Source organism: Lagopus muta, chromosome 26 (genome assembly GCF_023343835.1).
Source record: "Lagopus muta isolate bLagMut1 chromosome 26, bLagMut1 primary, whole genome shotgun sequence".
NCBI lineage: Eukaryota > Metazoa > Chordata > Aves > Galliformes > Phasianidae > Lagopus > Lagopus muta.
The window spans coordinates 1,779,514-1,802,962 of record NC_064458.1 but is presented as its reverse complement, the minus strand read 5'-3'; the positions used below and the strand labels follow the sequence as shown (position 1 = coordinate 1,802,962).

At 59.1% G+C, this 23,449-nt stretch overlaps 1 protein-coding gene across 1 annotated transcript in view; it reads left to right on the top strand.

Annotated features, from left to right (window-relative positions):
- EFNA2 (ephrin A2) overlaps positions 1–20,964 on the top strand; it is a 32,335-nt gene extending 11,371 nt beyond the window's left edge. The window contains exons 2-4 of the mRNA XM_048927806.1: positions 17,876–18,168; positions 19,549–19,614; positions 20,827–20,964. Coding sequence (XP_048783763.1) covers positions 17,876–18,168; positions 19,549–19,614; positions 20,827–20,948 — 481 coding nt within the window. The 3' untranslated portion in view covers positions 20,949–20,964. The remainder of the gene's footprint in view (positions 1–17,875; positions 18,169–19,548; positions 19,615–20,826) is intronic.
- Positions 20,965–23,449: the final 2,485 nt, after the last annotated feature.

The window sequence follows — 23,449 nt, the reverse complement described above, 5'->3', positions numbered from 1 at the left end:
AATAGCCAAATTAAAGTGACTCTCGCTTCCTTTCCTCCCCGCGAGCGGATCGTGCCGTGAGCACGTGGCCCTGGGAGCTGCAGGGCTGTGGATGGGGATGCGGGCTCTCTGGGTTGGGGGCTGCCCCCTTTTGCTTTCTCCCCCCCCCCCCCGCCACTCAGCACCCCAGTTCCGTGGGTTCAGCTCCCCATTTTGACACGTGGCAGATGGAGGTTCCCCTCACAGCCATAGGGTTGGGGGACGGGCACTGGGGACGTCGCCCCGTCACCCCCTGGGCACGCAGCCCCTTGAACTCGAGCAGCCGCGCGGATGAGTGGGCTCCTTCAAAGGACCCCCCCCCCCCCTCCCTCCCTCTCTCCAGGCCCCCTCCCCAGCTCCTTAAGACGCGCTGAAAGGCGCCTGGAACAAAGCACAGGAAGGATTTAAGGTGGTTTCCGTGCAGACCTGAATGCGGAGCCGCTCAGTGGGGGCAGCGCGGGGGCTTTCATCCCCACGCAGAGTTGGGGCGTCCCGGCCCCCCCCCCCCCGCCACCTTTTTTCTTTCTTTTTTTTCTTTTTTTTTTGGGGGAAATTATTTTTTATATAGTCTCCGATTTATTTTTCCACAGTATAATTCTGAAAGACAGCGGAGTATGAATTATTCATTGACCCCTAACTGCCTTTGCATACAATCCTGGCCAGGGGAGAGCGCCCGTGTCGAATGCATTTGTGCGCAGCGCTGCCCCAAAAAGGGACTGAAATCCATTTTTAAGGTCTGGTGGGGACGTTGGGTGTTCTGGGGTGGGGGGAGGGCTGGAGCACGTGGGGTAGGGCAGAAAGTTCCAGGGGGGGGGGGATTCTCTGCCTTCCCGTGGGCTGGGAAAGCTGCGGTGTTCCCTAGGGTGACCCCATGGGTGTCTCTATGGGGGTCCCTGGGCCACGTTTGGGTCCTGGCTGTCCCCAGGGCACCTCTGGGCTGCGTTGGGTTTGGGGTCGTGGCATCACCCAATGCTGCTCCGTGGGGTTGTGTCCCCGCCCTGGGATGGAAGGCAGGTGGAAAGCTGGGTTGGTTTTTTTTTTGGTCCATTTCCACTGTTCCCAAGCAGTCCTTTAGCATGAATCGAAATGTGAGACGTCTCTGAGAAAGGAGAGGGATTCCCCAAAGGGTGCACGTGCCGGTGGAGCTGCGCAGGACCGGCTGCCATCGCTGCCATCATCCCTCTGAGCATCGCTGTGCTGGGGGGGGGCAGCCCCGTCCCCGTCCCCCATCGCAATCCCCTCGGCTCTCAGTGCCACCGCTGCCCTGCGAGATGGGGAGGGAAGGTCCTGGTTGGGGTCGGTGAAACTGCTTTTTAGGGGGCGGGGGGGGGGGGGGGGGGGAGGTGAGAAAGAGGGAGGGAGGGAGGGGGGCACCTTTGGAATGGCGTTAATCTGATTAGCGACTGAGTGAATGGACAAAGCGAAAAGGCTTAAAGCAGTGAAAGGAGCGGGGTGGGGCGGGGGAGCGCGGTGCCCTGCGCAGACCCCGGCGGCTCACGGCAAATTAGGTCAAATTTGGCTGGGGAAGCGACGAGGGGAAGAAGCGCACGGGGCGGGGGGGGGGGGGGAGGTTTGGGGGGGAGGGGGATTGTGGGCAGAGAGATCAGAGCGCTGCTGTGGCCCCTGACCCCACTGCTGCCTCTGTCAGGACCCCCAGTGTGGGCGCTGCCCTGACCCTGCCAGGGGCCACGCACCCCCTGCCCTGTGGCCTCGTGCCGGGGAGACCCCTTGCTGGTGCCCAGACAGAGGGGGTTTCTCCGTAGCCCCACATCCTGCCCCACGTTCAGCCCTGCCCTCTCGTTTGTCCGTCGGTCCTGGTGTATCTGTGGGTTGGGGGACCTGTGCAGGGCTTGGGGCACGCACTGTGTGCCACTGTGAGCACACCTGGGGGGGGGGTGGGGGGGCATTGGAGCCCCTTGGGTGAGCTGTGCTGCTGCACTCAGTGGTGATATGAGCATGTTGTGCTGTGCCGTGCAGGGTCCTGCCCAGGGATGCTTGGGGGTGGAAGGGGGGGCAGGCCAGGATCTGGACCCCTCAGCATGGCCCCCACTGCAGCATCAGTGCTGCCCCGATCGATGGGTGCTGCCATGTGGCCAGGAGGATGCTGGCAGGCGGGCGGTGGCCGTGGCTTCTTGCAGAGCCTCGAGCTGCTCCCAGCATTGATCTCTGGGTGAGGAGCAGCGCCTTTCAGGGATCAATGAGGGTGGACAGTATCGTGCCCCAGAGCCACGCAGGAGTGTCGGTGTGAGGCAGAAGGGGGACAGGAATGAGGGCTGGGGTGGCCGGGGGGGGGCAGGGGGAGAAGCCCACCCCCAGCAGCAGAGCTGTGCCCAGGGAGGGGTCACCCCAGTGGGGTTGGGGCAGCAGTGTGGTCGCTGTGGTCCATTCCCGTGAGGATGTCCCCGTAGCTCAGGTACATATGGGTCCCCCTGTGCCTCAGTTTCCACGTCTGGCAGCTGGGGCGGAGGCTGTTCCCATTAGGACAGAGGGACTGGTAGTGGGATCCCGGCATGAGCCCTGTGGCACTCGGTGGTCGGTGATGGTTGTAACACACCTGGGGCTCTGCTGGGATGGCAGATGGATCTCAGTGAGCCCCGGGATGATGGGGGTGGAGGGTGGGGGATGTGGGCTGGGGGGAGATGAGAGCATAGAGAGGAACCCTGGCAGCCTTTCAGTCCCTTTGGTTATCCAGCAGGTACCCATGGGTGGGAGCAGCAGGGAGAACAGGCAGCTGTTCTCATGGGTGCTGCCGCGGTTCCATAGGGTCACACTGCTGCCTTGGTTCCCCTGTATGCATGGGGAGCTCTGCCCCGGACCCACGGCTGCACCAACACGTGAAGCCATCCGTCCCTTTTGTTGGGTTCATAGCAGCCGGGTCGGAAACGCACCGCAAGTCAGCACAGGTGGGAACAAAGCCAGGAGCTGCCCATGGGTGGGGGAGCAGCGGGCGCCGCCTGGAGCTGCGGCTTCCAAGAAACAGAAAAGGAGGAGGGTTAAAAAAAAAAAAAAGAAAAAAAAAAAGAAAAAAGCAGTTCCCCGATTACATCTGGTGCAGTGACAAATCTGCCAGGCAGGTGATTATCCGGCGCGGACGTGCCCAGCGCGGATAGCGCTCGGATTAAAGGGGAAAGGGAGGAGGAAGAGGGGGGGGAGGTGGCCCTGTTAAACCAACACCGCCGGAGGAGCGGACCTGCGTGGGAAGGGGATGTGGGGATGTGGGGATGTGGGGAGGGGGCTGCTGACCCCCGGCCCCGCTGCAGCACGGCCCCCCCCTGCAGCGCCCGGTCCCGGCATGCCCTCGGTGCGCTGCTGCCTTTCCAGGCACGTCCCGGCATCCCCTCGGGATGGCGCAGAAAATTAACAGCAGTTCAGATCTGAGGAACTTTATGACACGTGTATGATAGGACTGAACCAGGGCGTAATTGAATGACGGATGAGCTTCCAAGAGCCACATTTCCAGGGAGTAATGAAAAATAGAAGTGCTATTGACTAAAGGAGCTTTCGGCGGCCGCGCGGCGCGGCGCGGGATGAGCCGGCTGCCGGCAGGGGGAATGCATCAATACGGCAAGTAATAGCTCAGTTATTATAACTCTGGAAATGTCATTCAGGCCTAACCAGAGAACACTAGCTATTAACTAGCCTTAAACAGCGCGCGTGGGGCGGGCAGCCCGGCCTGGGAGCGCCCGGTAATTATTTTGCTTTCCTCCGTGGCTCCGCTGCAGTTTCCTCCTCACTGTGCTGTGGGTCGGGCAGCAACCCTGTGTGTGTGTGTGTGTGTGTGTGTGTGTGTGTGTGTGGGACGTGCATTTGTCACCAGAGCCCCACGGGGCCGCTGCTCCCAGCCCCAAACGTGCTGCAGCCGCTCCAGAGCCTCTGCAGAGGCGGATGAGCGGTGATGTGCCGCGGGAGCGCAGCCTGCCCGTCTCAGGGCACGGCGCTCCGCAGACCCCTGAGGTGTAATGAAAGCCTGTGGGGAGAGTATCGAGTGAACCTAAATGGATTTTCTCCATTAACACAGCCCTATCATCCCGTTATCAGCTCCTCGGCGCAGAGCGCTCGGGGTCTGCGGTTGGAGCGGGCTGCACTTAGCGTGCTCTCCTCCGGCACAGCCGCCTGCTGCCGCAGCAAGGATGCAGCTGCACCCAGCCCTGGTGTGCTGCAGGCACTGGGCATGCTCCATGCACTTTGCACGCTGCATGCACACGCTGTGCTCCATGCACTTTGCACGCTGCATGCACACGCTGTGCTCCATGCACTCGTGCGCTTTGCAGTATTTGGGAATCCAACTTGAGGCGCTGTCTTTTGGGTGAGCACGCTAAGAATCAGGGCAGGAGGGTGTGGTGAATGGGTGTCTGGTGCACAACGCACCCTTCCCATGCCCCCCCCCCCCCCCAGCAGTGCAGTGCAACATGGAGGGCTGGCTCAGTGGGGCAAAGGAGGGGTGGAGCCCGTGGTTCTCATCCCCACACACAGCCACTACCTGCTTTGCAAGTCAGAGTTCGTCATTAGCCAGGAAATAATAATTAATTGTTGGGCGGACAAGAGGCATTGCTCGCTCCCCCCATCCCCCATGAAAGGGAGCTGCCAGAGCCCAGTATGATGAATTACAGCTCCGCAGCCCATCATCACCATGCTGAGGAGCAAAGTCCTGTATTGTCCTGATGGGGTTTGGATCCCAGCTGGTGACCCTCAGGAACAGTGGGGTGGCACAGGGTGCACAGGGGTGGGGGTAAGCAAGAGGGTGATGGAAGCCCCAATGTGGTTGGATGGCTCCTGTGCTAAATGCCACAGGAGGTGCTGGCTGCTCTGCTGCCCCCAGCGTGCCAGGAACAGCCCCAGCGAGCGCCAGGACTGAATGAGGTCAGCCTGGTGTGGGGTTCTTTACCTATTTGGCCACCCCCAATTGGGCGCCTTTGTCCGGCGGGGGTTCCCAGCTGCCTATGGCAGATAACCCCCAGCAGCTCCCCCATCCCTTGCCCTTATCAGCACCAGCCGTGTTAATTAGGGCGCTCAGCGTGAGCAGCCTGAACACGTAGGAGCACGCGTGGCCTCGTGCACAGGCCGGCACATGGCTGCAGTGGAGACACGCAGGGTTTGCACGCGGCTGCGGGGCACGGCGCTGTGGAGGATGGGTGCCCGCATGCTGGGGTGGCTGTGCAGGGCTGTGTGCGAGCTGAGCTGGGTGTGCATTTGTGTGCACACATGCTGGGGTGGATCAGCACGAGTGCAGAGCATCCATGGGCGTGTGTGTGCTGCAGTGGGTGCACACAGGCCCGTGCTGTTGGTAGGCGTGCATGAGCGCTGTGTGCCGGCCGGGCACGGCGGCGATCTGCAGAGCGCAGCAGCCTCCCCACCTTCCCTTCTCCTCACCTCCTGCCGCAGCCCTGTGCCCCGCTCACCTTTGCTGTCAGCCGCCACCGTAAACACCTTCTGCTGCAGCGCCCGGCCCTGTCCTGAGCCATCTGGCCGCCGGCTCCAGCGGCGCTCCGCTCACCCTCTCCTGACCCTTTCCCCGCTCCCACCGAGACCCCGTTCCTCTGCACGCACCCCACCGTGCCCGGCACCCACCCGGCCGTGCCCCATCCGCACCCTGCCGTGCCCTGCACCCACCCGGCCGTGCCCTCGCATCTCTCCAGGAACGGCGGCGGGAGCCGAGGAGCCACGACTGACGGCTCTAACGCAATTAGCGTTACACTTTCCAGCCGCCGTCTCTCCGACAATGAATTTCTGATCTGATTACATTTGTGCTGACCCCGCCGGCACATCCAGCTGTCTGCCGCCGGCCTGGCGGGCGCTCCAGCAGCGGGCAGGGCTATGGGTTGGCGTGCCCTGAGACCCCCGGTGCCCCCAACCCAGCGTGGAGGTGCCCCCATCCCCGGTGCCACCGCTGCTGCCGTGCGACGTCGCCCGCAGTGCTGAGCCGGGGATGTGGGGGCAACGAGGAGCACCCTGGGGTGACAGCGGGTGCCGGGAGGCATTGGTGACATTTGTCCACGCGCCTCCCCTTGGTGTCTCCCCACCAGCAGACCCCGCTCCGTGCGCCCTAACCCCTGCCGTGGGGCGGCGGTGGGGGACCGAGGGCAGTGCCGGGGGGACCGGTGCCGCCCGGTTTTATTAGCGAGTTTAACCTCCAGCCTTCCTTACATGCCACAGTGCCCGTAACTAGTGCAGAGGCTGCTTTTATGTGCAAATGAGCCTTTTTTTTTTTTAATCTTTGACAGAGAATGTGCTGTGTTTACATAACAGAGGGCCCTGGTACTCTGGAGAGGGCCACTGACAGTGCTGGCAGGAGATGTTAAGAAAGATCTAACATTTCTGATCTCTGTTTAGCCAGAGGCACTGTGAGGCAGCGGGAGAGGGTGGCTGGGGGGTGCCTGGGGGAAGGCGGCTGTGCTGCTGCCCAGGGCTCTGCTCTGCTGCCCGGGGCACAGCGGGCACAGGGTCAGGGCAGGGGATGGGGGCACAGGGTGAGGGCGCAGGGATGGGGGCAAGGGGTTGGGGCTGGTGGGGCTGCAGGGCTGCATGGGATGGAGTTGCATGGGATGGGGCTGCATGGGATGGGGCTGCAGGGCTGCATGGGATGGGGCTGCATGGGATGGGGTTGCATGGGATGGGGCTGCATGGGATGGAGTTGCACGGGATGGGGCTGCATGGGATGGGGCTGCATGGGATGGGGCTGCATGGGATGGGGCTGCAGGGCTGCATGGCTGCATGGGATGGGGCTGCATGGGATGGGGCTGCATGGGATGGGGCTGCAGGGCTGCATGGGATGGGGTTGCAGGAGCCAGACCTCAGGCGCAGCTCTGAGCCTTGTGCTCAGGGTGACAGCTGTGAGCTGGCTCAGGAGAGGGGAAATGCTTTCCCTGCCAGCTTGGGTGACACAATGACCAATATCCTCACGCCTGCCAGGTTAAAATGCATTAATTCAGGGTAGTCCGTTAATGGCAATATTGATTAGTCTCAGTGCTGGACTAACGAGCATCCATGTTAATGCGGGGTGAGCGGTGTGAGTTGCAGCAGCTGCTACAGGTCCAGGAGCTGGGGGTGGGGGGGATGTATGCAGCACACCCCAAAACTCTCCCTGAGCACCTGGGGGGGGCTGAGCAATGTCTCTGGCACGGGGAAACAGAGCGTTTCTCCGCCAAGCCCACATATTTCCGATTGACATCTGCTCTTTTTCTTCCAGGAAAAGTGAGTAACCTTGTGAGCCAGAGGAAAACCTGTCTTGTCTGTGCCTGTATCAATCAATCAGTGTGTGTCTCCCCATCTCCCCATCCATCCGTCTCCTTACTGCACTTTGTCGTGGTGGCAGTGCCCACCATCGGGGTCCACCTGCTCAGGTCAGGTCCATTCCCAAACCGAAAGCCCTGGCTGCTGGTTCGGTGCTGTGCTGGGGAGGGCTTTCAGGGGGCAAAATGCCCACATCCAGCTTTTCCCACTGGCTTTCCCATTTGTTGGTGTAACTTTGCCAAAGTCTCTCTGCTTGGGGCAGGGCTGGCACAGGGCAGTGGGTCTGAAGGTGCACAGCGGTGCCGGAGCAGAATGCTTCAGTGCGATTGTGACCAGGGGGACAAAGTCCCACACTGAGCATTTCCATCTCTTCTCCTACTTCATTTCCCAGCACCTTCCATCCAAATTCCTCTTTGGTTTCTTGGAGAAATTAATTAGCATCCAGACTACCATGTTAACTGCGGAGGAGCACGAAGGCGCCGCGCTGCTTTCTGCACACCCAACTGGAGCTGAACTCGCTCCAGCATTCCTTTTCTCCCCTAAAACACATCGGGGGGGGGGAGCAGCTTGGTTTTTGGGGTGCCCCAGTTCCCCTGACCGCAGCCCTGTGCTGGCTGCTGCTGGGAGCCGGTTGTGCACAAGAGCCCCCAAGAAGTTCCCTCTCCCCAGGCACTCTGCAGCTCATCTCACACTCGAGCCAGCGCCGCGGTTCTGCCTCCAAATTAATATGGATGGCTGAGGGCACATCTCATAAGATAAGTGTGTCGTCTTGAGAGCGGTTGAGATGTGAGAAGGGCTGAGTGCTGCGTCGCGGGGTGAGAGCGAGCGATGCGCCCGCGCTGCTTGGAGCTGCACCGGGTGCCTGGGGCATTTCTGCATCCTCTGTGCTGCTGCCTGCGTGCTTTGGCATGGCTGCAGGACAAGCAGCTCCTTGGGTGCAGATTTGCCAGGCAGGTCCATGAGGCAGGGAGCTGGAGGAGCCTCTCTGCCCATCAGCACTTGAGCAAAGCTCGGCGCCATGTGGGCACAGCGCTCGCAACGCGCCGGCATTTAAACAAATTTCGTTTTCTTCTCTGTTATAAAAGTCTCCCCTTCGCCCGCGGGAGTGAGGATTGCTGCTCTTTTTCTAGATCTGCAAACAGGCTGAAATAATAGCTCCGGGTGTACCCATTTATCTATATGTCTATCTATTCATGCATCCCATCTCATCCCACTCTGTCACCCGGTCCTGTAATATCTCAGCATCTCCCTAAAGCAAAAGATGACAATAAAGTGTAAATGGGGAGTGTTGGCTCTGGAGCATAATGATGGCAATTTAGATGCCAGCCATAATTTTTCCGCTGTTGCCCCAGGTAACAGAGCAGTTGTCTCCTGGGGGAGCGTGGGGGAGCCCGGACGAGGTTACCTCCACTCTCCCGTGGCCAATGGCCGTGTGGCAACTCCTCTGCCTGTCATCTGTATGGGAAAAAAGGGAAGGGAGAGGTCTGGGAATGAAGATGAGTGAACCTCTGGAGCGCGGGCTCGACAGCCTGGGAGGCTCTGGCTGGATGCAGGGCCCTGGGGGATGGGGATGTTGTGGGGCCATGGGGACACTGTGGGGCTGTGGGGACACTGCAGGGCCGTGGGGACACTGTGGGGCTGTGGGGACACTGCAGGGCCGTGGGGACACTGTGGGGCTGTGGGGACACTGCAGGGCCGTGGGGACACTGCAGGGCCATGGGGACATTGTGGGGCTGTGGGGACACTGTGGGGCCATGGGGACACTGTGGGGCCGTGGGGACACTGCAGGGCTGTGGGGACACTGTGGGGTCATGGGGACACTGTGGGGCTGTGGGGACACTGCAGGGCCGTGGGGACACTGCTGGGCCGTGGGGACACTGTGGGGCTGTGGGGACACTGCAGGGCCGTGGGGACACTGCTGGGCCTTGGGGACACTGCGGGGCTGTGGGGACACTGCGGGGCCGTGGGGACACTGTGGGGCTGTGGGGACACTGTGGGGCCATGGGGACACTGCAGGGCCATGGGGACACTGCGGGGCTGTATGGACATCCCCAGCTTGCAGGATAGAGACTGGCTGCCCTGCTGCCCATGTCACCCCCCAGCCCCTCCGCAGCACTCGGGTGCAGATTGCCCTACAAGAGCAGCACAGTGAGCTGGCAGCGATTGCTTCAGCTGGGAAAATAAGCATTGGTGGGGAGCAGCAGCTCCGTGTGCCCGTGTGCATGTGTTACCAACACTGTGCTGCCCATCCCAGGCTGTGCAGGTCCCTCCTGGCTGTGCTTCTTGCTGACTGTGGCCCCGTGATTTCCATAAAGCTGAGCCCTATGCAACACCTGCAGAAAGTTGCACCAAGCCTTCATCTGTGAGCAGCATGCTTGGGGTGTGCTGGCCTTGAAAGCACGGCGCTATGAGGCAGCGCCCAGTGCCGTGTGGGTGGAGGTAGCAGAGCTCTCACGGCGCTTTGGAGACGCCTTTTGCACAGCACTGCACCCTACAGCAACGCATCCCACAGCCAGGAGGCGAATCAAAACCCCGCTCTGTGCTGGATGCTGGCGATGGATTCAGCCTTTAGTGGGGGTTCCCACCCAGTGCAGCTCTGCCATCTGCACCAGGCTGCCACCATCCCCTGCTCATCCCTGCCACACAGCTCAGCCACGGGGCTGTCAGGCTGCGTTAAGCCCCAGGTAACCTCCCGTCGGTGGGAGCCGTCACCATCATCCCAGATAACTGTAATCGAGCTGCTGAATATGTAACTGGGATCAGAGTTGGGGAGTCAAGATAAATATTGATATTAAAGCTGTCAGGGCTGCCTGATGTTGGCTCCGCCGGTATCTCGGCATCCATGGCAGCACCCATGGCCCCGTCCTGCAGCCTCTCCAAAAAGTGGGGGTGGAAAAAGGGGGAAAACGTAACGGTGTCCCCATGCTGCAACTCCTGCCCTCCTGAGCGCAGGGCGTCACACGGTGCTGGTCCCCTGTCCGTGTCCCTGTCCCTCCTCTGCTCCCTGTGCTCCCACTTGCTCCTTCTTTATTTTTTTAATTAGCTGATTCGCTCTCCGGCGCTGAAGTGCGATTCCAGCCACCACATTCAGGAAACCTCATTAACACAGATCAAAAGGAGCTTTTAATGATTTATAAAGGTGCAGCAGTTTGGAGAAATTAAATAATTTACGTGGTGTGTGTACGGCGGGTCCCTCAAGACCACATTACAGGCACACCACGAGCTGCAGCCAGAGCCGTGCTGGAGCTGTGCCGAAGCTGTGCCATGGTGCCAGAGCCATGCCATGGTCACAGTGCTGGAGTCGTTGTGATGCCAGAGCCGTGCTGAGATTTTGGAGCATGCTGTGGTGCTGCACATCTGCATGCACTGAGATGTGCTGTGGGGCTGGCTGCTGTCCTAAGGCTGCATGTGGGGCTGTCACCGGGCATGGATGGGATGGGATGGGATGGGATGGGATGGGATGGGATGTGGGATGGGATGGGATGGGATGGGATGGGATGGGATGGATGGGATGGGATGGGATGGGGTGGGATGGGGTGGGATGGGATGGGGTGGGGTGGGGGTGGGATGGGGTGGGATGGGATCGTTGGGGTGATGCAGGCGTTGTGTTTCTCCAGTGTGAGTGATGCTGGTGGCACAGCTGCAATGGCTGCACCCTCACCATACTGCACCCATGCCGGTGTTGCAGAGCGTTGGCCATGCATGGAAACGCCGCGTTGCAGCAGGGTGTGCGAGCTGGAGGGGAATGAGGGAAACTGTCCTGGCTGGGAGGAATCACAGCCCTTCTCTACTGGCTCTCTGCCCATGCCAAGCATCTTACCAACACGTGTAAATAAGTGTTGAGCGTGGTCCTCGAGATGGGGCAGGTGTGGGTGGTGCTGAGGATGCAGAGCGCCGAGGGCTGAGCTCTGCCCGCCTGGTGAGTCCCCAAAAGCAGCCCCAAGAGCTGCTCCACTTCCCCACTTGAGCTCCATGCAGGACTCCCTCTGCAGCCCAGGCACGGGGACGAGCACACGGCACACATCTCCGCACCGCAGCGCTGCGCTCAGCATCGCAGCTCCGAGGCTCAGTAATGGGGCCGGCCAAGGAGAAAAAAAAAGAAACAGATGGGAAAACTAGCTTAAACGTTCCCGGCGTGAAGTCCATTGCTGGCCACGGACATGCCAGGAACCAGCAGAGCGCCGGGATTAATGGAGAAAAGAGCCGGAGCGCTGCGGAAAGGATCACGCGTCCGCTCCTCCTCCCGCGGGAGTCAATTCCCCCCGGCCCCGCGGGATGGGCGCTGCCTGGCGCTGCGTTTTCATCGCCTTTTGCTGTTTGCTCGCACGTTTTCGCGGCGGGGGGAGCGCAGCGCGGGGCCGCCGGTGTCCCGCGTGGCTATTTGCATTTCCATCAGGTTGCGCTCAGCAGACGGCGCGGGGCGAGGCTGGGGGCTGCGGGGCGCGCCGGTTTATTTTGCGCTGCGAGAGGCTTTTATTACCGGTGATCACGCTGTGACGATTTGAATGAAGGAGATTGCGGGAGGTGAAGGTGGAAGGAGAATTTTTCGGGGCCGGGTCCCCGCGGCCGGGGGACCCCTGGAGCCGCAGCCCCGTTCTGAGCTTTGCTCCTCTGATGGTTACACACCTCCTAATTTCCAGCCTCAATTTATTCATGGCCAGTTTATACCCATTTGTTTATGTGCCAACGCCGTTCTTCAGCTTAAATAGCTCTTTTCCATCCATAATATCTCCCCCCCCCGCATTGTATTTCAGTCAGTGCAATCATACCTCTTTTCAAGCTGTTCAGGAAAGAAAAAGCTGAATTCTTTAACCCTTGGGACACGGGCTGGTCGTGCAGGGTGTAACCATGAGACAACCGCCCTGCATCGCTGCGTGGGGGCTGCTGAGCTTCACGGGGGCTCCCAGGGAGGGGAGGCTGCTGCGCAAGGGGAAACCGAGGCGATGGGGGCACAAGATGGGATCTGGGCGCTGATACCCCAAAGCTTTGGGTGCTTTTGTTGAGGTTTGCGGGGCAGGGGCGAGAGGGGAGCATTCAGCGTCCTCTGAGGGTCACCGGGATCTGAATTGAGATGAGATTTAAAAAGATGAGCTCGAGTCGGAGAGCGCGTGTCCTGCCTTGGCAAACAGGAGCGGCGCGGCCATGGCGCCGGCAGGTGGGCACCGACAGCGGCTGCAGGAACCGGGGGTGACGGGGGAAGGCTGGCACCCTGGCAGTGCTTTGGGGATGTTCGTTTCCTGGGGGTTGTAGGAAAAGCATTAAAGCAAAACCGGTGCGGCGTCACCCGGTGTGGGGCTGTGCCCCAAGGGTGGGCTTTTGGGCTGCTCTCCTTTGTGGAAGGGAAGATGTTGGGAGGGCGGCACCTGAGCAATGCTGTGTCCATGTGTCCATGTCTGTGTCCATGTCTGTGCCCATATCTGTGTCCATGTCTGTGTCCATATCTGTGCCCATGTCTGTGTCCATGTCTGTGTCCATGTCTGTGCCCATGTCTGTGCCCATGTCTGTGCCCATATCTGTGTCCATGTCTGTGCCCATATCTGTGTCCATATCTGTGCCCATATCTGTGTCCCTTGTCCCTGCAGCGAGGCGCTTCGTTAGCGCAAAGATTTTATTCCAGGCAATTTCACTCTGATGGGTTTCCGCTCTTATCGTGCAAAAGGACCCAGCACAATGATGCCGGGCGAGTTCTCAATTAACAGCTTCCAGGGATGAGGATGAGGGATGCAGCACGGGGGCACCGTGGGCGCTGGGACTCCCATGGCCCAGGTCATCCCTGTCAGCCACCCCATGGGGATTCCTCAGGCCAGGGGGGGGCTGTGGGGTTGGGGCAGCCCCATCCTTCGTCCAGCAGAGCAGGCCGGGCTGTCAGGCAGCACTAACGGTAACGAATGCCCCTAATGAAGCACCCAATTAGCCAGGATCCCAGCCTTAATGGTAGCTGACAGAGCTGAAAGCTGCGAGTAGTCAATTGTCAAGTGCAGCATCCCATCGGAGGGAGACGCCAGGGCTGCTCCATTCATCTCTGTCACGGAGAAAACGGCGCTCCTGCCTTAACCCTGGGGCGCTGAGATCCACAGCCCCCGTGGGCCCCGTGGCCCCATAACCCCACAGACCCAAAGGCCCCACAGTCACCCCATGGCCTCCACAGGCACAGTCACCCCACAGGCCTCGTGGCCCCATAGGCCCTGCAGGCCCCCACAGCCACCGCAAAGACCTGCAGGCCCCGTGGCTGCCATAGGCCCCATAACCACCACAGGCCCCACGGCCCCCACAACCACACCAAGGCCCCACAGGCCCATTTCACCCCATAGACCTCTATACCCCCACAGGCCCATTTCACCCCATAGACCTCTGTACCCCCACAGGCCCATTTCACCCCATAGACCTCTATATCCCACAGGCCCATTTCACCCCATAGACCTCTGTACCCCCACAGGCCCATTTCACCCCATAGACCTCTGTACCCCCACAGGCCCATTTCACCCCATAGACCTCTATACCCCCACAGGCCCATTTCACCCTATAGACCTCTATACCCCCACAGGCCCATTTCACCCCATAGACCTCTGTACCCCCACAGGCCCATTTCACCCCATAGACCTCTATATCCCCACAGGCCCATTTCACCCCATAGACCTCTATACCCCCACAGGCCCATTTCACCCTATAGACCTCTGTATGCTCGCAGGCCCATTTCACCCCATAGACCTCTATACCCCCACAGGCCCATTTCACCCTATAGACCTCTGTATGCTCACAGGCCCATTTCACCCCATAGACCTCTATATCCCCACAGGCCCATTTCACCCCATAGACCTCTATACCCCCACAGGCCCATTTCACCCCATAGACCTCTATATCCCCACAGGCCCATTTCACCCCATAGACCTCTATATCCCCACAGGCCCCACAGACCCATATCACCCCACAGACCCCACAGTCACCTAGGTCCCATAGACCTCATGACCATCACAGACCCCACAGCCCCAGAGCCCCACAGCCACCCCAAGGCCCCATAGGCTCCATATCCCCAGAGGCTGCTCCCATATCCCCCACAGGGCCCTGAGTCCTCAGCCCCACACATGGCAGCAAACTCTCCCGCCCCACTCACAGCTGAGGCAGCCGCCCCATCTCCCTTTGTGCTGCTGCATTTCACCATTTTTGCACCATTTTACGCCGTTTGCTTTGTTGTTTTTTAGTTTTTTTTTGCCACTCTGTGTCACACAGTAACACCCCACCGCCGCCATCACTCCCAGCTGTGGAGGTTTTTATTTTCTATTTCAAACCAGACGAATTAGCGCCGTGCCTCATTTAGGCAGCTCCAATCCCACTCCTTCTAATTAGCACGGCCTGGCAGCCCTGCTGCGGCTACGGCGTTCCAGGCGGCGGGTTTTTAAAACGCTGTTGACATTTTGCGGACTGAACGACTTAAACGATAACAAATTAGCAGACGGCGCCCGCAGCCCTGCGTCCCCTCGTGCGGTGGGGATGGTTTTGTAGGGAGGGGTGGTCCGTAAAGATTGGCTGGAAGGAAAAGGCAGGGTGGACCCAAGACAGAAGCACAGGAAGATGAGGGACCTGTGGTGGGGGTTGTGTCCTTGTTACATGGAGATGGGGACCTTTGGCACATGGAAATGGGGACATTTTGCACATGGAGGTGGGGACCTTTGGCACATGGAGATAGGGACCCTTGTTACATAGAGATGGGGACCTTTGGAGATGGGGACCTTTGGCACATGGAGATGGGGACCTTTGGCACATGGAGATGGGGACATTTGGCACATGGAAATGGGGACCCTTGTTACATAGAGATGGGGACATTTGGCACATGGAAATGGGGACACTTGTTACATAGAGATGGGGACATTTGGCACATGGAGATGGGGACCCTTGGAACATGGATATGGGGACCTTTGGCACATGGAAATGGGGACATTTGGCACATGGAGATGGGGACCCTTGTTACGTAGAGATGGGGACCTTTGGAGATGGGGACCTTTGGCACATGGAAATGGGGACCTTTGGCACATGGAGGTGGGGACCTTTGGCACATGGAAATGGGGACACTTGTTACATAGAGATGGGGACCTTTGGCACATGGAGGTGGGGATGTGCTTTGCTCCTCCATCCCCATCCCTGTACGCCCTGGAGGATGAGCCCCATCTGGGGGTGCTGCATGGCGCCGTGTGCCACCCAGGGCTGTAGGGATGGGGGTGCAGCTTGGCATTGCCAAGGCTGGGATGCCCAGCTGTCTGTGCTGCCTGTCCCTGGGTGCCAGCACTGTCTCTGTGTCCCACCATGACCCGTGTCCCCCCAGCCTGTCCTGTCCTAACGCTGCTCCCTAAAACCTCCTCTTTACACTTTGTGCCTTCTGACCCTTGTGTTGGGTCACATCTATGGGGCACAGTGGGGATGGGGACACAAGGGCCCTGCTGCTGACCCCCCCCCCCGATCACAGTGTTCCCAACCAGAAGTCCATTGTGTGGGGATGGACTGGGGGGGGTTAAGGACCCACCTCCAGCTGAGAGCCCCACGCTGGGACTGAGCTCCCCACTGCTCCCCAGCCCCGTCTGCTCCATTCATCACAGCTAATCAGCTTTAATTCACCACTTTGTCAGTCCAGCAAAAGCCCTTGGAGTCGGTCGATCTTTTTCTTCCCCCTCCCTATCCCCAAAACATAATTATTATTATTATTCCCCTGATGAGCGCGAGCCCTTCTGTTACAATCGCCTTTTCGCTCGGACTTAAATAACAATCATTAAAATAAATAATTTTTTTTTAAATAAAAGGAAGGGAGAGGAGCTTTGCACATTTTTCTTCCTCATTTTTTTTTCATTGTTTTGTATGTGTTTGAAATTGTTTCCCAGTAAATCGCGGCCCTTTGTATTAATTTTACATTTTAAAATGTTACCTTGCCAGGGGCAGGGTTGGCACAGCCGACTTGGAAAAGGAGAGGGAAGGAGAGAGAGAGAGAGAAAAGCCCTTCTCCTTAATTAGCGCGTTTCCCTGTGTGATCAGAGCGCTTATGAAGTGGGTAACGGGTGGGAGGGCGGAAGGATTGGACCCCCCCCCATATACACCTCATCCCTGCATCCCTTTTTGGGGTGCCAGTTTGGTCGACCGCTTCCTGGGCTGTCGTTGTCCCCATTGGGGGCACACGGGGCATCTGTGTGATGAATTACAGCCAGCCTCAGCCTGGGTGCTGAGGGAGGAGCACAGGGCAGCGCTTTGGATGGCAGGGGGGTGGGTGCAGGTGGGTGCTCAGGGCGCAAACCATCAGCAGTATGGGATGTCTATGGGATACGGCGCCGCCGTGCCCAAGAGCGGCGCTGCAGGAGCTTCCAATTCATGAGCAAAGAGGGGAAAAGAGCAGAAGTGCTGTGTTGGTGTCCTGGGGGGCACAGAGCTGCGCTGGGGGGCTGCAGCTGGGGGTCCCCAGGTGCTGCAGGGTGGGAGCTGCCACGCGCAGCCTTCTCCCGTCTCTGCTAATCCCTTAATCTCTCAGATAATCAGTGCCAAAAACGCAAATTACAATAGGATTGTGGCACGCATCGGCATTAATACCAAAAGGGTCGATGCTATCGTGGTGAATAATGATTTTGTGCTACTTAGTAGCGAGAGTGAGGGCTTATTAATCTTACAACAAGGAGGTGCTGGGTTTGGTCTTCTGGGGTTGGTGTAAGGGGGGGGGGGGGGCTGGGGGTTTTGGGGGGGGAACGGCCTAATGGTGGGGGGTGAGGGTTGGGGTTAGGGGAGGGTTAGGGGTCAGGGTGGAGGTCAGGGGTGGGGATGTGGTTATGGGGAGGGTTGGGGTTCAGGGCTGGGGTTGGGGTTGGGGTTCAGGGCTGGGGTTGGGGTTGGGGTCCAGGTCAGGGTTGGGGTTGGGGTTCAGGGCTGGGGTTGGGGTTGGGATTGGGGTTCAGAGCTGGGGTTGGGGTTGGGGTTGGAGTTCAGAGCTGGGGTTGGAGTTCAGGGCTGGGGTCGGGGTTGAGGTCCAGGTCGGGGTTGGGGTTCAGGGCTGGGGTCGGGGTTGGGGTTGGGGTCCAGGTCGGGGTTGGGGTTGGGGTTCAGAGCTGGAGTTGGGGTTGGGGTCGGGGTTGGGGTTGGGGTTCAGGGCTGAGGTCAGGGTTGGGGTTGGGGTTGGGGTCGGGGTTGGGGTTGGGGTCCAGGTCGGGGTTGGGGTTCAGAGCTGGAGTTGGGGTTGGGGTCGGGGTTGGGGTTGGGGTTCAGGGTTGGGGTTGGGGTTGGGGTTGGGGTCAGGGTTGGGGTTGGGGTTCAGGGCTGGGGTCGGGGTTGGGGTCCAGGTCGGGGTCAGGGCTGGGGTTGGGGTTGGGGTTCAGAGCTGGGGTCGGGGTTGGGGTTCAGGGCTGGGGTCGGGGTTGGGGTCCAAGTCGGGGTCAGGGCTGGGGTCGGGGTTGGGGTCGGGGTTGGGGTTCAGAGCTGGGGTTGGGGTTGGGGTTCAGGGCTGGGGTTGAGGTTGGGGTCGGGGTTGGGATTGGGATTGGAGTTCAGGACTGGGGTCGGGTTTGGGGCCGGGGTTGGGTTGGGGTTGGGGTTGGGGTTGGGGTTCAGAGCTGGGGTTAGGGTTGGGGTTGGGGATGCTGCTTCTGACGCTGCTGTGCTGCAGGTTCCACCGCGGGGATTACACGGTGGAGGTGAGCATCAATGACTACCTGGACATTTACTGCCCGCACTACGAGGAGCCGCTGCCCGCCGAGCGCATGGAGCGCTACGTCCTCTACATGGTGAACTACGAGGGCCACGCGTCCTGCGACCACCGGCAGAAAGGCTTCAAACGTTGGGAGTGCAACCGCCCCGACTCGCCCAGCGGACCCCTCAAATTCTCAGAGAAGTTTCAGCTCTTCACTCCCTTCTCATTGGGCTTCGAGTTTCGCCCCGGCCACGAGTATTACTACATCTGTGAGTGCGGATGGCGCCCGTAGCAAGGCCCCAAAACAGCACCCACAGCCCAGCACCCCCTGCTTTAACATCCTACAGAGCAGGAGGAAGAGAACCATGGGGAGCGAGCAGAGCAGAGGAACAGGATGAAAATAAACGGGTGCCCGCAACCCCGGCGCCCAGCGTGGCACAGGAGGCGCCGCCGCTCTCCTCGCCGTGCTCATCTCCCTTATTATTTCTCCCCCTTTTTTCCTAAAGCGTCTGTTTGCAGCCCACTTAATTTGTTCCTTTTATCTATATTAAATTACCATTTCCCCCCCCCCCCCCAGCTCTCTTCCCCCTGTAAAATGTCGCTTGCCAAATAGCCGTGCCCGCAACTCTTTCCCCCCTCCTCTTTGCCCCCCGTGCCCCGATTTATTCCATATATATATTTAAAATATATATATATATATATTTTATTTATTTTTTTTACTTTTAACGTCGTTAGGGAGAGATTACACAGAAGTAAATGGTGAAGCTGATCATTGCTAAACCGGTTAGGATTCATGTCATGCGGAACATTAGAAATTACGCCTCTTTGAGGCGCCGTATTTAGCAGACATGAAAGAAAAGAAATTACCTCCTCCTCGAGCTCGCAAATTGGAATGCCATTAACCTCCAGGGCACGGGGATGGCGGCCGTGCTGCTGCGCTGGGTCAAGGGCACGTGGGGACCCTGGGGACAACACAGAGCCGTGACCTTCCCCGAATGCTGAGATCACAGCACAAGGGAAGGGAAGAAGAGGGGAAGGGGAGAAGTGCTGCGTGCTGCCCCCAGCTGCGTCCCATAGATGGGGGTGGTGGTGGCACGGAGCTGGGGGGACAGGTGGGTGTTCACCCCCCCCTGCTGCCAGCTCTCGTGTGAGCCAGGTCCCAGTTCTCCCCTCCTTCCTGTTCAGATTAAACTTTATTGTGAGTAATGCTCCCTTCTGTCCTTTTATTCCAAAACAAAAAAGGAGGAGGGAAGAGAAAAGCAAATGAAATTCCTTTAAAAACATGTATGTAAAAATCAGTTTCTCGTATTGAGCGGGGACTTTCACCAAGGCAATTATTGCGCTCCGCTCCCATTGTCTCTCCCAGTGAGTTTTGCCTTCTCCTCCCCTGCCATGCAGACCTACTGAGCTCTGCCCCACGGTGCACAGAGCCACCAGGGCCACCTCCTGTCCCCACAGAGCCCCCAGCCCCATCCTCTGCATCCCCCCCAGCTGTGTGCCCCCTGTGGGGCTGCTGCAGCTGAGCATCGAGGCCGTGCCATGGTGGGTCTCTGCTCTGCGCCCCCCCCTCAGCAGCACAATGCAGGGGGTTCCAAGCTGCTGTTCTGCTCTCACGCAGCCACTTCTCTCTGCTTTGTGCTCCTCTGCAGCTGCGTCTCCCCCAAACGTGGTGGACAGACCCTGCCTCAAGCTGAAGGTTTACGTTCGGCCGACAAGTAAGTGATGCTTGGGCCACAGCCGTGCACCCACAGCGGGGGACGTGGCGTACATTTGCCTGGGGGGGGTTGGGAGATGTGGGGCAGGAGCTGCTCGCAGTGCCACCTCCCATCCCTGCAGCACAGCGGTCCCCAGGGCTGGGGGTTGGGGGGTGGCACGTGGCCCAGGTCGCTGCCCGCTGGGTTCCAGATAGAGGGAAAAAAATGATAATCTCTGCACAGTGGCTACTTTTCAGAATCAAATAACTCAGCCATTTAAAAAAACAAATTAATAATTTTCTTCTCCTGTTAACGTGTAATTAGCAAATGGCAGCAGCTCTCCCTGGGGAAGGGCTGAGTGCCTGCGAAATGTCACCATTTAAAAGGATGTCTTTCTTTTTTTTTCTCCTATTTGCATGGCTTTAAAATAAAACCCAATATAATGAAACCATCTGTAAAAAATCATTCTGTTTTGTTCAGGACTGGGGCACGGCGGGGGGAGCCCATCTTTCCTGATAGCATTTTTTATTCTTTTTTTTAATACTATTTTTAATAATGTCAGGATTACATTTCGCGGGGCGCCCGGCGGAGATGTGGGGCCTCCTTGGTGCAGCATCGTGAAGGGAGTTTGCTCCCCACTCCTTGGGGCTCCCCAGGGTCTGTTTGGTGCTGCTCCCTGTGCCCTGGGATGCACATCCCTGGCATTGACCCTGCAAGATGGAGAGTGGTGTTGAGGGGAGCAGCGCTGCTTTTCCTGGCCGTGGCTCCATCCAGATCCTTAATCCAGTGATCAGCGTGAGCAGGCAGAGCCCGTGGAGAGCGTTAAGAGCTTGAGTCACCGTTTGACTCCGAGAGCCGAAGGCGCCGCGCTGCTGGGCCGCCTCCAGGCCTGGCTGCTGTCCGAGCTGCTTGCATTTTGGATCCCATCCACCTCGTGCAGAACTGCCTGCATGTTTGGCACATGGGGACAGGACCCCCAGCACGTCCCCGTGGTGCCCAGCCCTGTGCAGGGACGTTCTCTAGGAGCTGCTCCATCAGCAGGCAGAGCCCTTTAGTTTGAAGGATGCCATCATTTTTTGGGTACACAGGGGTTTGGTGCCTGGCTGTGGGGCTGAGCTCCCACTGTGGGGTTGCTGCACGCAGCAGCCATCCGGACCCCATCCTGGTGCCACGTAGCCGCAGTGCTGGGCAGGCTGCGCCATCTCACACCTCTCCTCTCTTTCCTTTTTGCAGACGATTCCCTCTATGAGTCCCCAGAGCCCATCTTCACCAGCAACAACTCGTGCTGCAGCCTTGCAGTGCCGCGTGCCGTGCTGGTGGCTGCGCCGGTCTTCTGGACTCTGCTGGGCTCCTAGCGCCGCGGGACGGACGGACGGACGGACGGATGGGACGGGACAGCCTGAGCACCACCACGGGACAGAAGTGGGGCTGCAGCACTGCCAGGAGCCTCACTGCACCCTGCCTGACCGCATCCTGCCCTGTGCTGCAGCAGGGAGCGGGGATCCTGCTGTGCGCACGGATTGCGGCCGTCCCCGCGGCAGCGAGCCTCCCGTAGGATGGCTGCTTTTTACATTTCTAGACCAAATAGAGTCCTGTTGGGTGGCTGGTTTTGGTTTTGGTTTTCTTTTTTCTTTTTTTTTCTTTTTTTCCTCCTTTTGAAAGGTCTTTATTTCCGTTGGCTGGTTCTGCTCGGGTTGCTGCCCCGTGTCAGACTGACCCACACGGGGTCCCTTGTGGCACGCTGCCTTCGCCCGGCGCGGCGAGATGGATGGACAGATGGATGCAGCAGCACGGTGCCACTCACACACAGGGGGCAGAACCCCGGATGGACACGAGGAAAGCGGGGCAGCCCCGTCTCCATTGCTCACCATTCCCGTGGGGCAGCGATGCAGCAGTGCCTGGGGGTCCTGCGCGGCACCGGGAGCCCCTGCGGGCGCTCGGCTGGATCCGGGGCTGGAGCGGGGCGGTGGGCTCTACCTGCGCCTCGCTGGGGCTGGATCTCCCCCACCAGGACGGAGCAGCCTTTGCGCCTGCGTTCTCCTCCTCGCTGCCTCCCAGCACGGCTCCACCATCGGCGTCGTCCGGGGGGGGGCTGCAGATGGGGCCACGCACAGCCGTGCCCACGGTGCCCCCGACGGCTTCGGCTTCTTCTCCTCTTCCTTTCCTGCAGCCGTGTGGAAATCCCGATCTGCCGTCAGCCCCTCAGCTGGGAGATGAACCAGAGAGGGGCCCGACCCCTCCTCGCCTTAAATCCGGGACTGTGCCTCCCACCCCCTGGGGGCTCACGCTGGGGATGGCGGCCCCGAGCCCCGTCCCATGGACACGTTCCCCACTCGGCCCCCCCCCGTCCCTTCTGTTGGGGTCGGGGCCCCCCCTGTACATACAGCCTCCAGGCACTACTATACTGTGAGCGTATTTTGGGGTTGGTTTTTTCTTTTTTTTTGAATTATGTATTGTCGAGAATGAATTTTATGGAAGGGTTTATTTTATTTTTGCTTTGGTTCTGTTGGTTTTTCTAGACTTAGGACTTTGCTGAAATCTCTGCAATAAGCTCATCTCGAACCATCCCAAAAAAAAAAAACCTAAAAAAAAATAATAATAATTATACAAAATGACACTAAAAAAAAAAACAAATGCATTCCTCCCCCCCTGTGCCCCCCCCCCCCCCTGTCCCTGTGTGTCCTGACCGGGTCGTGGTTCTGGAAGGCAGATGGGTGCATTGTGGCTCTCCTGGCACCGGTAACCCTGGGGGCCCCCCTTGGAGCGGCCCCCCCCGCCTCCCCCCCCTTTTTGGCCTTCGGTCTGTGTTTTATATATATATAGATTATATATATAAATATCTATATTGTGTACAGCGACTGTGAGAGAGTTGGGGAGCAGCGCTGAGGCAGCAGCACTCGCAGGGAGCTCTGAGCAGAGGGGGGGGGCCAGGGGGGGAAAGAAGGGGGGGGGGGGGTCGCTTGGGTCAGTCTTTGCATTGGGAGCAGCCCATGGTGGGCGCTGGGGTTTGGGGGGGGGGGGGGTTTTGTGTGTTGGTCTCCTATAGCTTCGTCCTTTCGCCACGCCGCTTTTCGTCCTCGACGTCGTGCTGATGGTATCCGGATCACCACCTCATTTGGATTCTGTATTTTTTTATAATAAAATAAAAATAAATGTCATGTGAGGCCCCCTCCCCCCCCCCCCCCCCTCCTCCTCCTTGCTTTGGAGACGTGCCTTTCCCTGCCGCCGTGCTGCGGGATGAGACTGGATGCTGCTCCGACCCAGCAGTGCTGGGGTGCAGTGGGGTGCAATGGGATGCAATGGGGTGCACTGAGGTGCAGTGGGGCGCAGTGGGATACAGTGAGGTGCACTGGGATGTAGTGGGGTGCAGTGAGGTACACAAATGCAGTGGGGTGCAGTGAGATGCACTGGGATGTAGTGGGGTGCAGTGAGGTGCAGTAGGATACAGTGAGGTGCACTGGGATGCAGTGAGGTGCAGTGAGGTACACGAATGCAGTGGGGTGCATTGAGATGCAGTGAGGTGCACTGGGGTGCAGTGGGGTGCAGTGAGGTGCAGTGAGGTACACGAATGCACTGGGGTGCACTGGGATGCAGTGAGGTGCACTGGGATGCAATGGGATGCAATGGGATGCAGTGGGGTGCACTGGGGTGCACTGGGATGCAGTGAGGTACACAAATGCAGTGAGGTGCACTGGGATGCACTGGGATGCAGTGGGGTGGCCACGCTCAGCTCCCTCCCTGCTCCCCGGCCCCACTGGTAACAAAGGGGGCCGCGACGCCAGACCGCCGAGCTGGGTGGTGTGTTAATTACGGGAAGGATTTAATTACCACCTTAATGAATAATAATGGATATTAA